This window comes from Cyphellophora europaea (assembly GCF_000365145.1).
Source record: "Cyphellophora europaea CBS 101466 unplaced genomic scaffold supercont1.8, whole genome shotgun sequence".
NCBI classification, from domain to species: Eukaryota; Fungi; Ascomycota; class Eurotiomycetes; order Chaetothyriales; family Cyphellophoraceae; genus Cyphellophora; species Cyphellophora europaea.
Window position 1 is genome coordinate 332,307 of NW_008481814.1, and position 13,510 is coordinate 345,816.

Sequence of the window (13,510 nt, forward strand, 5' to 3'; positions counted from 1 at the left end):
CACTGCAGGCGGCCTCAGCCTGTGGCAACGAGAAAGTGGTGCAGCACCTGCTTTCAGCAGGTGCTGATATCAATGCTCAAGGAGGACTGTATGGAGGTGCACTGCAGGCGGCCTCATTTCATGGTCATGAGAAAGTGATGCAGATCCTGCTTTCAGCAGGTGCTGATGTCAATGCTCAAGGAGGACTGTATGGAGGTGCACTGCATGCGGCATCAGTCTATGGCAATGAGAAAGTGGTGCAGATCCTGCTTAAAGCAGGTGCTGATGTCAATGCTCGAGGAGGGCATCATGATAGCGATTTACGGGTGGCGGCAGCCGACGATCACAAGAATATAGAGGTGTTGCTGAATGCTGCTGGTGCAGAATGAAGAATCAACACAACATCATGTTGTGTGCGGTGTATACGCACGACGCCTGTCACTCAAGAGACCAGGTATGAAAATTTCGTCCCAATGATGTGCCGGTCCACGCACTTAGTAATGTGCTGAGCCTGGGATTCTGTCGCTGCAGCCGAGTTCCGTTCCCAGATTGACAGAACGTTCGCTTGCAATGACCAGCGGCTCTTGTCATGCAGCTACGTACCTCCCAGCATCCAGCCTTCTAGCACGTGGACCTCTAGCGGAAGATGGAAGTCGTTGTAGTATACTCCACAGCGGGGCGGAGAGTCGTGTGGGCACGACGCTTGACCGCGATTGTTCTTGGCGCCTGAATGCTTGTGCTATATCATCTCATCAGCAATGCCATTCGCTTTGGTGGTTCCCTCTCTTGTGTCGAGATCCTCTCCGTTCGACACGTACTGGGCACCCAGTGCGAAGCCTTCGCCAACAAAATTTGATCTGCTGCCCACCAAAGATGACGCCACTCGCTGCAGTCCTGCTAGGCTGCATGGCCGGTGCCACAGCGGTAGCACTCCCGGCAGTGTCTTCTCCACGAATACTACAACGGACCACAGAAACTGTCAGGATCGAACAGCTCGATGAATCCCTGTTACCCACCGGCGACAGAAGGTTGATCTTCATAGGCGACATCCACGGCTGCAAGGACAAGCTGCTGGAGCTTCTCGACGATGCCGAGTACAACCAAGAAACCGACCACATCGTGGCAGTGGGCGACATAGTCAACAAAGGTCCCGACACCCTCGGCGTCATCGACTACCTCATGTCCCAGAACGCCTCGAGCGTGCGCGGCAACCACGAAGAGCGCATCGTGCCTCTTGCAGAGGCGGCCAACATCACGGAAGCCTACGACAACCCAAACTCCAGCCCCGAGGCCATCGCCCAGGCCCTCAGTCCCGCGCAGCTCTCGTACCTGCAGTCCTTCCCTCACATCCTCCGCATCGGCACCAACCTGCCCACCTTCCGCGGCGAAACCATCGTCGCCCATGCCGGCCTCGTCCCCGGCCTCGCCCTCGAAGCCCAAGTCCCCGACTCGGTCATGAACATGCGCGCCCTGGACACCCAGACGCTGGAAGTGTCGAACGCGCGCGCCGAAGCCGGCTCCTTGGAGAATCACTGGTTCGTGGTCTGGGACGAGCACCAGTTCTGGTACTCCCTGACCTCATGGGTGCGGAAGTTACTCGGCAAGGACAAGGCCGCGCCGCGCGCGACGGTCATCTACGGCCATGACTCGCGGCTGGGCCTGCAGCTGGGGTCCTACCACCGGGGTTTGGATACGCGGTGTTCGGCGGGCGGGTATCTCACGGCGCTGGTCGTGAGCGATGGCGGCGCGAAGGAGGCGATCGTGACGGTGGACTGCCCGAACTACGAGGAGCAGGTAGCTGAGTCGTGAGGAAAACGGCAGCTGTGTGTTTGCTGCTTCTTCCCCTGTGATACTGCCGACAGAAGTCCTCGATGGTGTTCACACTTTTCTCGTCCGTCACTAAGAAGATGGTAGCTCGAACCGAAGCGAGACTTTTCCCAAGTTTCGTGCCACATTTGCCTTTACCCTTTCAAGCAGTCTATATATTCCATCGCAGCAACTTCGCGAATCAGATCTGGCACACAGCAAAGAGGGTGAATTCTTGCGGCCGGGCGCAATACTAGATACGTCCTTAGTCTAATGAGCTAGCTCGACTCAAGAGAACAGGACCTGCTGATAGATTGCAAGTAATGGCATAATGGACTGGTAATAAGTCTTCGAAGGCCCTTCCCCGAAGTAGTGCGCTGAGAACGACCTTAGCCCACAAATCTCTCCGCTTTTACTAACTCAACGTGATCCTGGTTTCCGCCCTCATGCGGGCCATGTCGATCTTGCGGTGAGTCAGCTAGTCACACAGAGTCGCCATTGATAAGGTGTTCTTGCGTTTCGTGTGTTTTAACGGTTGGGTCGCTAGTGCATCGCATCTTTACAGCCCTACGTTTAGGACTGACCCTAATTTCGGGGTTCCCGTTGACTGTTGTTTCCACTGTGGCTGTCCCCTTTCCAGCTCGGTGGCCTAATGGCTAAGGCGGTACATTCTACAGAAGGCTGTTCTCGGCGAGAAAGACAACGAACACAATGACATTTCGTTCTTGCTCTTCTCTACAAGCGTTGCTGGCAGGTAGATAATGGTCCTCAGAGTTCCAAGATGCGAAGGCTGTCGCCAAAAGAAGATCAAGGTCGGTTTCTTTACTTCTTCACGGGAAATCCTGAAACGCAGAAAGTTCTGAGCTAACGGTACAACAGTGCGATCAGGCCTGGCCCGTATGTGGTCCCTGTAAGAGAAGTAAGAAACGATGCTCTGTAGCACCAGTCAATCGCATCCGCTTTGTAGACAAGCATTGGACTTCAACAAGTCCAGATGCAGCTCAGCAAGCTAGTAAGCAGGCACCCGCAGACGAACATCGCACCTTGATGATTCCTGTCGAATCGAGAAACACTGCGGCCGGGTCCTTTCAGAAGCTACGCATCTTTGATAGAAGACCACAAGTTCCTCCACCAACAGCTCAGGCATGCCACCAACAGTATGCCATCGAACGGTCTGTTCCCGCAACTCCAACTATGGGTATGGCTGCAGAGCTTGCATATGCCCTCAAATCGGACTACGTCGATGGGGTTTCCTGCTTCGCTCCGCTGTTCTCCCATGTACCAGCGATGCTTGACCACAGCGAGGCACTTGCGGCAGCCACTGCTTGCTGCCTCGATTCGCGATCAAATATGACTTCTGTCACGGATTACTGGCGAGTCTGCGACTTCCGGCTCTTCGGCAAAGCTTTAAAAACACTACAAGATGCCGTGCATTCGGTCGAACCCAAAGCCAAAGTTGCAACAGCTTACGCAATATCTATCCTACTGAAGATTGAGACAACCCTTCCAGGATCCGACAGTGCGCGACGGAAAATACACCCCATTTCTGTACCACTCGTTCAAACCAGCTGGATTGCGCATGCCAGCGGTTTATGCGCCATTTTCGAGAGCATAGGACCTTTCGAGGCATCAGAAAACGAACTATTCGACCTGTTGAGAGACAACTTTGGACCTATGGTGTCATATGCTTTTGGCCGCGGCGAGGAATCTTTTTTGAGCGGCCCACAATGGCTCTCTATACTTCGGCGGCGTCACACATCATCGTCGATCGATCGTTTATTTCTGAATGTCCTAGCAGAGCTGGCTTTGTTACCTACTGCGATCTTACCTGTTTCTGCCTTGCACAAGGCCACTGGAAACTCAGACCACACCACAGCACTGGTCGATGTTTGTCGCATACGGCACCGATTGCATCAAATGGACTCTACGATTAAACGTCTTCTAAACGATCAGTCCGAGGTTACCATTGCACCTTGCACATGCAGTGGTTCGCCGGTCGACTCAATCTTCGTGTTCCATACCGGAGTGGAGCTCTGTCGGGCGATAGCTTATCACGATCTACTTGCCATCATCATGAACCAAGCTCTGGTAAGCGTGACCCTCGAGTCAGCGTCACGGCTACAGCTCGAGGAGGAAATCGCGGCTCTAAGTACGCGTATATGGATGATGCACGAGCAAGCGCGCCACATGCGATCACTCGGGTTTTTCTTCTACATGGCTGTTCTACTTGTGACATATGAAAGCGCCACAGAGCGGGCTACACAGGACTGGATCGTGGCACTGATGAATGAACTCCAGGGTGGCGTGCGCGAGAATGGGAACAACTACTGGACTAGAGATATGGCTCTAACAAGGAGTCGTGCTGCTAGTGGGAGAGGGCCAATGATCTAGTCACATTCCAATGAGGTGGTCAGACATTGCACCGCTTTGTGCAATGAAAACAGTTGTTGGTACCCGACTTTCAGAGCTAGTTAGACGGGAACCCCTTCGCATTTTACTTCGATCATGCTGGCGGCAGGCAAGTATACTATTCTGTACAGACACTAGCACTATTTGAGTTGGCACATCGCTATTGACAACGTCATCTTTTCCTAAAGCCGTTAATGTTTGCGATCCGTTCCTTGGCCTTCATGTCTCCGATGGATTTCAGCTCGACTCTCCTGAGACACGCCTTCGATCTACTAGCCTATCGGTTGCCCGAGCGATTTAGCGAATGACTATGCAAGGTTGGTAGCTATATCAAAAGCGGTAGTCCATGCTCTTAGATCCGCTGAGAAGGGTCCACCGTCCTTCACTATCGCAACGAAAGCTCAGTCGTCCAAGACTGTACCAACTTCCGGCAGCTCCAGGTCTACCATGAACTTCTCCATCCATATCTTGGTCTGTCCATGGTTGGCAAAGCTGCCATGACCGTCACCGCGCCGGGTTAGGAGTCTGCTACCCGGTATCTTCTGCTGCACCGACACAGCCTGGTCGTACGAAGTGGCGGTGTCCCACAAGGCGTGCACCAGTAGAACTGGTGCGGTCAGCGTCGGAACCTTGATCGGCTTTGGTGGATTTCGCACGGGGATCGGCCAGCGTCGGCACCACTGTGCCCACTGTGTTTCGGGTGTTGTTAACCATCCGTACGGCGAAAGAGAGTCTCGCGAGTTTCTTCTGTTGCTATGTACCTCCCAGGTTCCCTCCTCAAGAGACCATTCGATACATGCGATGGCAGCGTGAGCTAACAGCCACTCAGTCGCTTTGGACACGAAAGGCGTCGCCAGCCCCGTCGCATTGCCATCCATTGCTTCGGCAAGCCATTGCGCAGCTGCTGGGTAGTTTTCCGGGTACTTAAGCGCCAGTACCAAGTTGCTCCGGAATTCCCAATCAGTGACTCCGGTAGCGCAGAATCCCGAGTCTTTGCAGCCAGGCGCAGCAAGCGGTTCTTTCTGCGCTTGCCCTCGCAGATGGTTGTATATGTGCAAGACGTCCTCGCCACGGAGTGGGGACGCCGAATCGTTGCCCGCCCACTCAAAGAAGTGTTCCAGTACGAGAACGGCCCGGGCGGTAGCATGATGTCCGACCTGGGCGAGCGTGTAAGAGTGGTCGATGACACCATCGAGCACCATCGCCCGGATGTTATCGGGAAACAGCTCTGCATATGTGTAACCTAGTTGGGTGCCGTATGACGAGCCCCAGTATGTCAACTTCTCCCCGATGGCTGTGCGTATAGCTTCCATGTCTTTAGCAGCACTGATCGTGTCCATGTTGCTAAGCAGTTCTTCGCCCGTTTGCTCAAGGCACGACTGTCCGAAGGCATCGAAAGCCTCGACCCCAGCCTCCCATTCGTCGCGGCTGGCTGGGAGTTGGTCGTGGCGCATCGCGACGTTCAAGAGGTCCACGTCGCATTTTACTGGACTGCTCTGGCCACAGCCACGCTGGTCGGCCCCGATCAAGTCAAAGACTTCCCGCAGTTGTTGCGAGTGGTGTGGGTAGTCGGGCATGTCCATCTTTGCTACCCTCTCGGCCGCAGAAGCGCCAGGACCGCCAGGGTGAAAGAACAAGCTGCCGATCCGCTTTTCCGCATTGACCGCAGGCTGTTTGTTGATAAAGAGGTTGATCTGGCGGCCCGATGGATTATTCCAATCCAGAGGAACCTGCACCTCGGCACATTGCAAAGATGGGGCACTGTCGGTAGAGCAGTTCTTCCACTCCAGTTGGCGAATTGAGAAGTTCAGTGGCGACGCAAGCACCATGGAAGGTACAAGTGCACGAAAGAGAAGGCTGTAGGCAGCGACCATGCCCTGCAAGGATGACTTGGGAGGCATTTTCAAAGGGCGATGTTGTTTAGCCCTAATGCAAGTTGCATTCGTTCTTCTTGTTATCCTTGAGCCGCGTACTACCCGAGATATTTGTTTGTGGTAAGAGAAGTGGCCGTTGATTTCTATATTAGTCGGGGGTAGAGCTCTACCGCAGACCCTTATGATACTGTAGCTTAGCTACTAAAGCAATGGCCCGAAAATCTCGCAGTAGACAATCTTATGTACGCAGAGAGATGCTAGATGCGGAAGTTATGACATCGTGTTGTTAGGCCGCCACAGTGCTCCGGCCTTTTAGTTGCCTCGCACAACGTGGGGCTCCAAAGGTCTACTTGATCTACCGACCTTCAGCCTTTCTAAGAAGCTAATTTTGTGAAGCTGAGCGCTTATCCTTGCCATAAAATACAAAAACGGATTAGATGTGGGTGGCCAAACAGAGCAACACAAACTATATGACGACCATTTGCCCGAAAGGAGCAAGACAAGGCGAAATTGCTAAGTATACCAAGAGTTCCTCCTTTTCATAAGTGTTCGCCGGGATTACGTTGCAGGAGATTGTATCATTGATATGAGGAAACTAGTCTTACCTGCACAAGCGTCGAAAATGTATATAAGCTGCTGGATGATACGTTGTTCTGTGACATATCACGACAATTGCTCTACTAAGCCGCCGTAATGTACAAGCCTCTATCGCCTACCGGTCCCGCCTTTCTTCTCTCCTCGGCGTTGGTCCAAATTATCGCGGCATGCCCGTGGCTAGGCCCATCGCTTCCGCCTCCAAGTGGTCAATATCTCATGCAAGCCTGGAATGATGTTGAACACAAAATCACCAGCGAGCTCAGTGCACTGTTGGATCCCAACACTACCTCGCTATCTCTTCAAATTGTGACGGCCTCCGAGCAGGCGCCACTGTTTGAGTTCTATCACAAGGCCACAGAACATGTTTTCGTGGGTACGGACGCAGGCGACGAGTTGGACGGAGAGACGGTTCTACGTATCGGCAGCGTGACCAAGATGTTCACAGTTTACGCCTTACTCCTCAAGTGTGGCTTCCACTGCTTCGACGATCCTATCACCAAACACGTTCCTGAGCTGCTGCAGGAAAATGCCAGCGGGGCTAACTGGGAAGATATTACAGTCGGAGCCCTGGCGAGCCAGATGTCGGGCATTGGACGAGACTGTGAGTAGCTGAGTCTTCATTCTCTCTTGCAAGTATGTAAGGTCCCTGGCTAACCCGAAACTCAGACGCGAACTACGATGTGGCCGCCATTTATCCTTCCTCATACATCGCCGACCTCGGCCTTCCCGCCGTCGATGATGCCGCCGTCGATCCCCCACTCACCACCGCCGCACATGTACCCCCGTGTGGCTATAACTGGACTGATTCGGATGGCTGCACTTGGGACGAAGCGCTCCCGTTGATCCAGCGCATGCACACTATATTTGAACCCTTCTACTCTCCCGAGTATTCCAACCCGAACTATCAGCTTCTCGGACGTGTGCTCGAGAGCTTGTACGATCATACGGCTTCGTACGAGGAGATTATGCGCGACCTTGTCTACACCCCGCTAAACCTAACACGAACGTGGACATATGCACCGACGGATGCCGATGTCGGCACGGGCCTCCGGGCGCCGGGAGAAGCGGGTCTAAGGTCGTGGAACAATTCGTTGGGCGACGAGGTCCCTAGCGGTGGCTCGTACATGAGCAATAACGATCTGGCGCGCCACCTGCGTGCGGTCATGAATCACGCCCAGCTCTCTCCGGTGCAGACGCGACGTTGGCTCAAGCCAGCCTCGTTCTTGGGCCACATGGAGGGCGCGATCGGTATGCCCTGGGAGATTGTACGTGTGGACCGCGGCATCAAGGGAGTTGTTGACGTCTACCGCAAGGACGGAGCGACCCCACAGTACGGTGAGAGCGTGTACGGACTCCTGGATGGATGGGGCGTGGGCTACTCGGCCATCGTGCTCTACGGCGACCAGACGACTCTACCGATTGCGGACGTCGAAGAAGTCATCGTGGCACACCTAGCTGCGGCGCTCGAGGCGGCGGCACACGAGCAGACTCAGAAGGTAGTTACGGGACGATATGCCGATGAAAACGAGAACGAGATCGTTCTTGCCGTAGACGAGGATGGTCTCTACATCGACGCGTGGCGGAACAACGGCGTGGACTTTCTTGCATCGTATCAGCGTATCATGGGGGCCACCACGCCAACGGAAAAGAGGTTCAGCATATATCCCGCCCAACTGGAGGGTGGCGATGATGGCGACGCCAGCCTGAGAGCGGTGTATAGGTTGTCGCCCGAGAGCTCGTCCGAGGCTTGGTATGGCTGTCACAGCTGGGTTGGCCTTGATCTCTGGCGGTACGCCAGTCAGCCGCTAGATGAGCTTGTACTGGTCAAGGATAAGTTAGATGGGAAAGTAGAGACCGTTGAGTGGCTCGGAGGACGGGTGAGACTCACAAGAGCTAGCTAGGCTCGCTATAGCATACTAGACTGAAGTGTTTTTAATTTTCCATTCAACTTGAGACAAAGCTAGTGGCTGTTAGTCTTATAGGCTTATGAGGTGGTTCTAGGCTGACTGTAGAGTTTACCTAGCGGCCTAGCCCTTCTATCTCAAGTCAAGTTCCTCTAAGGGTAGAACTATAGGTTCTTACTTGAATTAAGTGGCGACCTATAGTTGCACCCCTAAGGCGCTTGAACAACATAGAGTAGTTTAAGATACACTGTATTACCTTAAATTACACTATATACAATACTATATCTGATAGTTTCCATAGCCTGCATACATGGTAAGGGTAGGTCGTGGGCTGTCCCTCCAGAGTGTATAGTTTGCTAAGAACCATTGGGGGGCGTGTCCTTTTAAGTTCTAGGGTATATACTAGATGAAGTGTAGACGGAGCTAGGGCGCGTCAAGAAATAAATATCAGAGCGTATTGAATGACACAGGGACAACATCCCTTACGGCGGGATACACTTTACACGTTCCGGAATATTATCATTCATGCCGGGCTCCTGCCACGTGTTCTCCAAAGAGCTTGTGCAGATCGCAAAGAAAAATTGCTCCCGTCAGCTAGGCCATTGACCTTACGCCGTTGCTGACATCTTCATTGTTGCACTTTCTTTGGCTCATACAGAATGAGCGACCGCCACTCCTTAGCGTGCACAGAGTGTCAGCGTCGTAAAAAGAAACTTAGTTGCAATGGCCGGATTGTTGAGAGTTGGACTGACGTCTAGCAGTGTAGCCGGGTTTGGCCATGTGACCACTGTCGCTCTAGACACGTGGCCCATCTCTGCCAATTTGTTTATACGGAGAAAAAGGACAATGTTGAAAGGTAGCAGGCCGCATCGATTTTGTATTGTATTTAGTCCTGCTGATCCAGTTCTAGCAGCGCTCAAAATTCTTTCGGGCAACCTAGCGGGCTAGATCCAGATCGTGCGGCAGATCGTGCGGCAGATCCTGCGGCTCGGCTTGAATCTGGCACGATCGAACTTACTGATGGGCTCAGAGTCTTCGGCTACTTGCCTGATAACCCATTTAGTCAATGTAGCGTTGAACCAGCAAGAGTAACCAGTGTGGGGAGCCGTTCGCATAAAACCATCATTGACAATTTTCTTAGAACCAAAATAACACGTGGCGAAGTTGCAGCTCTATCGACGGGGAAACGATCAAAAGCGCCTTGAACGTCACTCCCGCACGACATGTTGCAGGTAATCAGTGATATTCCATTTGAGCCTTACATCACTCACTAGATATAGATGTGTTGGTGCAGAACTACTTCTCGATCGTCAACTATCACTACTATCCCTTTACCCCCCAATGTTCCTTGACAAGTATAAACAGTGGTGGACAGACAGATCGAATGACCAGATCCCTAGTCTAGAGGTAACTTGCCTGCTTCTGCGAATATGCTCATGCTCCACACAGTTCCTGTCGAAAGAAATTCAACAGACTCTTGCAATGGCGCTGGGTGAAAATGCTCTAAGCCTTGGTCAACGTTATCATCATGCAGCAGCGCAACTGAGTCGCAGCTTCAAACCTGGATCAGCAGGCTTAGAACAGGTGCAGCAGTTGTTTCTCGCCGCCTATTGGTTCAAGTCAGAAGCAATGTTTGCTGAAGCCTGGCACTCTTTGGGCGCTGCAATCCATGAGGCGCAAGAATTAGGTAAGATAGACATTGCTATCGTTTTCGGAGGTGTTTAGAGTTCCCAAGTTATCTCTGCGCATTCTGACTGAACTTGCTCGAAGGAATGCACAAAGATTATCTCTCGCAGGGGCAGCCTGAGATTGAGCGAGAAATGAGGAGACGGGTCTGGTGCCTTCTTTACAGTTGGGACTGGTGAGTGCTTTGGACTTAAAGGGGCTGCTTGCTCATTCCTAGCGTAGGCAGATATCGACATGGCTGTCGCGGCCTCTTATCATCAATCATACCACAGGGTCCCCTGTTATGCCTACTCGTGAACTCGAGTACTCAACGCAGTTCCCAGGATTACCTTCTCCTTTCAGCCATGTAGCCCTAGTGGCCCGATTGAGTCGCAATATTTGCACAAAGATTGATCTGGTTGATGAATTCCCCACCGTGGAGCAGGTACTTGCCGTTCAAGCGGAAGTCGATGAGTGGGTCGCTTCTTTTCCGCTGGCATATCACTTCACGGAGCCGGACAGACGTTGGGATCTGGATCATCCCTATGTTGTCTCGCAGCGACTCCAGCTTCACACGACTGCGCTGATGAGTAAACTCGGCCCTCTCAAGCCATTTATCACACGAAAATCGACCGGTCCGACTCCTGAAATCAATCAGAATTTTCGAAATTTAGGCATCGACTGCTGCTTAAAGCTAATCGAAGCTTCGAGGATGCTGTTTGATTCAGTATTTCCGATTTGCCCTCGATTCCACCTTTTAGTATGCTGCATATTTGACAGTGCTGCTCTTCTATGCTCCGCTTTGCTGCACGATTCACCTACGAGTCTTGCCCAGCGTGGAGATATCTTCGAAGCTCTCAAAGTGTCCTTTAGCATGCTTGAGAAGCTAAAACCTCTCACCAAGATCGGTTCAGTGTGCTACACTGTCATTGCTTCCCTTATAGCGACTATACGCCTATCAGCAGCAGGCCACGAGCCTCTTACTACCACGTCTCTCGCCAAGGAGTTGGCACAACAACAACAACTTACATCTCACAACTTGTCGGATGTCAATAACGACACTATCGATGGCGATCCTCTGGCCCATGAGCCTCATAGTACTGATCTCCTAACCTATCAGTCACTGACCGAGTCGGAAAAATGGCAGTTTTGGCAAGACCCGAACTCGCAGCCTCCTAGCTTGAGCGACGTCATCCAGATGGATTTAGGAGAGCTTGATCAGATCTGGGATTGGGATGAGCGCAACCTAGGATTTGGTAATATCATTTGAGCGTGCGAAGCCGCGTGTTCATCGATCTACGACGCAAATTCAACTAAAAGCACGCTGCCGCTTCCCGGGTTGTGGTAATGGTCTTGAAGCACCAGGAAGATTGCTGGTCAAATTCTAGAACTAGCTTAATTGGACATTCATCCCACGAGAGCATCGACTACCTCGCGCCATGCGCTAGCCCTTTTCATGTCTTGAAAGGTATGTCTCGCTCTCCATAAAGTGCGGGGGGCCACCGCCAATGCCAATCGTAAGCCTCGAACCAGCGTTTGGGGAAACATTCGCGCCATGCATGAAGCCAAGATGGCAATCGCGCTTCGTAGATATGTTCCCTAGCATGCGTCAAATTACAACATTGTTCTGCAAATTTTTCCAGAGCATGTAGCTGTTGAGGTCACGCCGCTGCAGAGCTGTCTTGTCCTTTGTACGGCCTTGTTTCATGTTCAGCTAGGTAGGAGTTCAAAGAATTCTTTCGCAAGGTGGTCATATTGTTCGCCCCGTCGATTGGCTACTCTACGATATACTTCTGTAAGAATCCAATCACCTTTTGACCGCCTGATGCTCCACTCCGACACTTGTCGGACCGTGACGTAAGTTTCTCTCCGCGGGTGCCGCGACAAAGTACAGCTATAAAGTTCGCCGAATCTTACCATCGTGCTCATGGAGAATAAAGGAACAAATATCTCAAACCAGATTGTCCCGATCGATTTGCGACATGGCATCGCCAACGAAAGTACAATTTCCCTCTTTTATGCTGACCATCTGTGGTGAGCTGTATGCTCCTATAGAAGGGTCACCGGATCGCAAAGGAGCAGCCGTTGTAGTAAGCCACCCTATGACCGGTGTGAAAGAGCAGACTTCTGCAGATTACGCCAAGGTTCTCGCGAAAGCCGGCTTCTATGCTCTAACGTTCGATGCTGGCTATCAAGGCGAAAGCACCGGCGAACCACGAGGACTTGAAGACCCTCACCAACGGGTCGAAGACTGCAAGGCTGCTGTGACCTACCTGTCCACTCTCCAAGGAAAAGTTGACCGCGACCGTATTGGAGTATTAGGCATTTGCGCTTCCGGTGGCTACACATCCTACGCGGCGCAATCCGACTGTCGCATTAGAGCCCTCGCCACCGTGAGTGCTGCGTGCGTCGGTCGCATGACTCGAGACGGGGGTCTGCATGAAGAGAACAGCAACAAAGAGGATTCTCAGGCTATTGCCGGGGCCTTGAAGGCCGCTGGCAACTGGCGAGTCGATGAGATGCTAGCTCCGGTTCATCAGCAAGCTCCAAAGATGTTCTCGGTAGATCCGTCTGAAATCCCGGCGGATGCAGATTCGTTCTTCAAAGATGCGGCGGCTTACTATGGATCGGAACGTGGCCACCACGTGCGGTCGGATCAGCGAGTTCCCCTCATGAGTTACGACTTGATGGTCTCATACGATTCATTTAATCTTCAACATCTCATCTCGCCTCGCGCTCTGTTGATGATTGCTGGGTCCAACGCTCAGACATTTCATTACAGTAGGACGGCAGTCGCAGCGGCCAGAGAACCTAAAGAGCTGTTCACCGTCGAAGGGAAGAATCATTTCGATTTATATGATGATCTCGATAAATCTGGCCCAAAGCTGGTGGACTTCTACGGGAAATATCTCTGAGGTGTGATTCTGAGACCGCGTTCATGCTCTCTGAAGGTGGATCACTGGTGTGGCCCTATCTCAGGACCTACTATAGCGCGATTTATAACACAGTAGTACCCACGACTATCTCTGTATTTACTTTAGCCCAGCCTTGACCCTATCACTATTCCCTAAACTAGTAAACCTAGCTGGACGTGACGATCGGAGCGGTTCATAACAGTAACCTAGGTTATTTACGGCCGCGGCCTAGGTTGCAACACCTTCTTACTAATAGCCTTGACTATATATAATAGTATTGTAATTGGTGTAGCTTAGCAAATTCAAAATATGGTGGACGATAGTTCAGACCATTTTACTTCTTTTAAGCGCCAAGACTTTT

General features: G+C 52.1%; 6 protein-coding genes across 6 annotated transcripts in view; 5 read left to right on the forward strand and 1 right to left on the reverse strand.

The window, feature by feature from the left end:
* Positions 1 to 368, forward strand: part of HMPREF1541_07922 (uncharacterized protein) — a gene marked incomplete at both ends in the record, with an annotated part of 3,983 nt that extends 3,615 nt beyond the window's left edge. The window contains one exon of the mRNA XM_008722245.1: positions 19 to 368. Within this exon, the coding sequence (XP_008720467.1) occupies positions 19 to 368 (350 nt within the window). The remainder of the gene's footprint in view (positions 1 to 18) is intronic.
* A 484-nt stretch (positions 369 to 852) lies between these two features.
* Positions 853 to 1,788, forward strand: HMPREF1541_07923 (uncharacterized protein; the record flags this gene model as incomplete). The annotated part of the gene is made up of 1 exon (XM_008722246.1): positions 853 to 1,788. The coding sequence occupies one exon, from the start codon at positions 853 to 855 to the stop codon at positions 1,786 to 1,788; it is 936 nt and encodes a 311-aa protein (XP_008720468.1).
* A 2,807-nt stretch (positions 1,789 to 4,595) lies between these two features.
* HMPREF1541_07924 (uncharacterized protein) lies at positions 4,596 to 6,095 on the reverse strand (the record flags this gene model as incomplete). The annotated part of the gene is made up of 1 exon (XM_008722247.1): positions 4,596 to 6,095. One exon carries the CDS (start codon positions 6,093 to 6,095, stop codon positions 4,596 to 4,598), a length of 1,500 nt encoding a protein of 499 aa, XP_008720469.1.
* Positions 6,096 to 6,761: 666 nt separating this feature from the next.
* Positions 6,762 to 8,566, forward strand: HMPREF1541_07925 (uncharacterized protein; the record flags this gene model as incomplete). The annotated part of the gene is made up of 2 exons (XM_008722248.1): positions 6,762 to 7,266; positions 7,332 to 8,566. 2 exons carry the CDS (start codon positions 6,762 to 6,764, stop codon positions 8,564 to 8,566), a joined length of 1,740 nt encoding a protein of 579 aa, XP_008720470.1.
* A 1,485-nt stretch (positions 8,567 to 10,051) lies between these two features.
* HMPREF1541_07926 (uncharacterized protein) lies at positions 10,052 to 11,504 on the forward strand (the record flags this gene model as incomplete). Its single annotated transcript, XM_008722249.1, has 2 exons — positions 10,052 to 10,256; positions 10,528 to 11,504. 2 exons carry the CDS (start codon positions 10,052 to 10,054, stop codon positions 11,502 to 11,504), a joined length of 1,182 nt encoding a protein of 393 aa, XP_008720471.1.
* Positions 11,505 to 12,216: 712 nt separating this feature from the next.
* Positions 12,217 to 13,149, forward strand: HMPREF1541_07927 (uncharacterized protein; the record flags this gene model as incomplete). Its single annotated transcript, XM_008722250.1, has 1 exon — positions 12,217 to 13,149. One exon carries the CDS (start codon positions 12,217 to 12,219, stop codon positions 13,147 to 13,149), a length of 933 nt encoding a protein of 310 aa, XP_008720472.1.
* Positions 13,150 to 13,510: the final 361 nt, after the last annotated feature.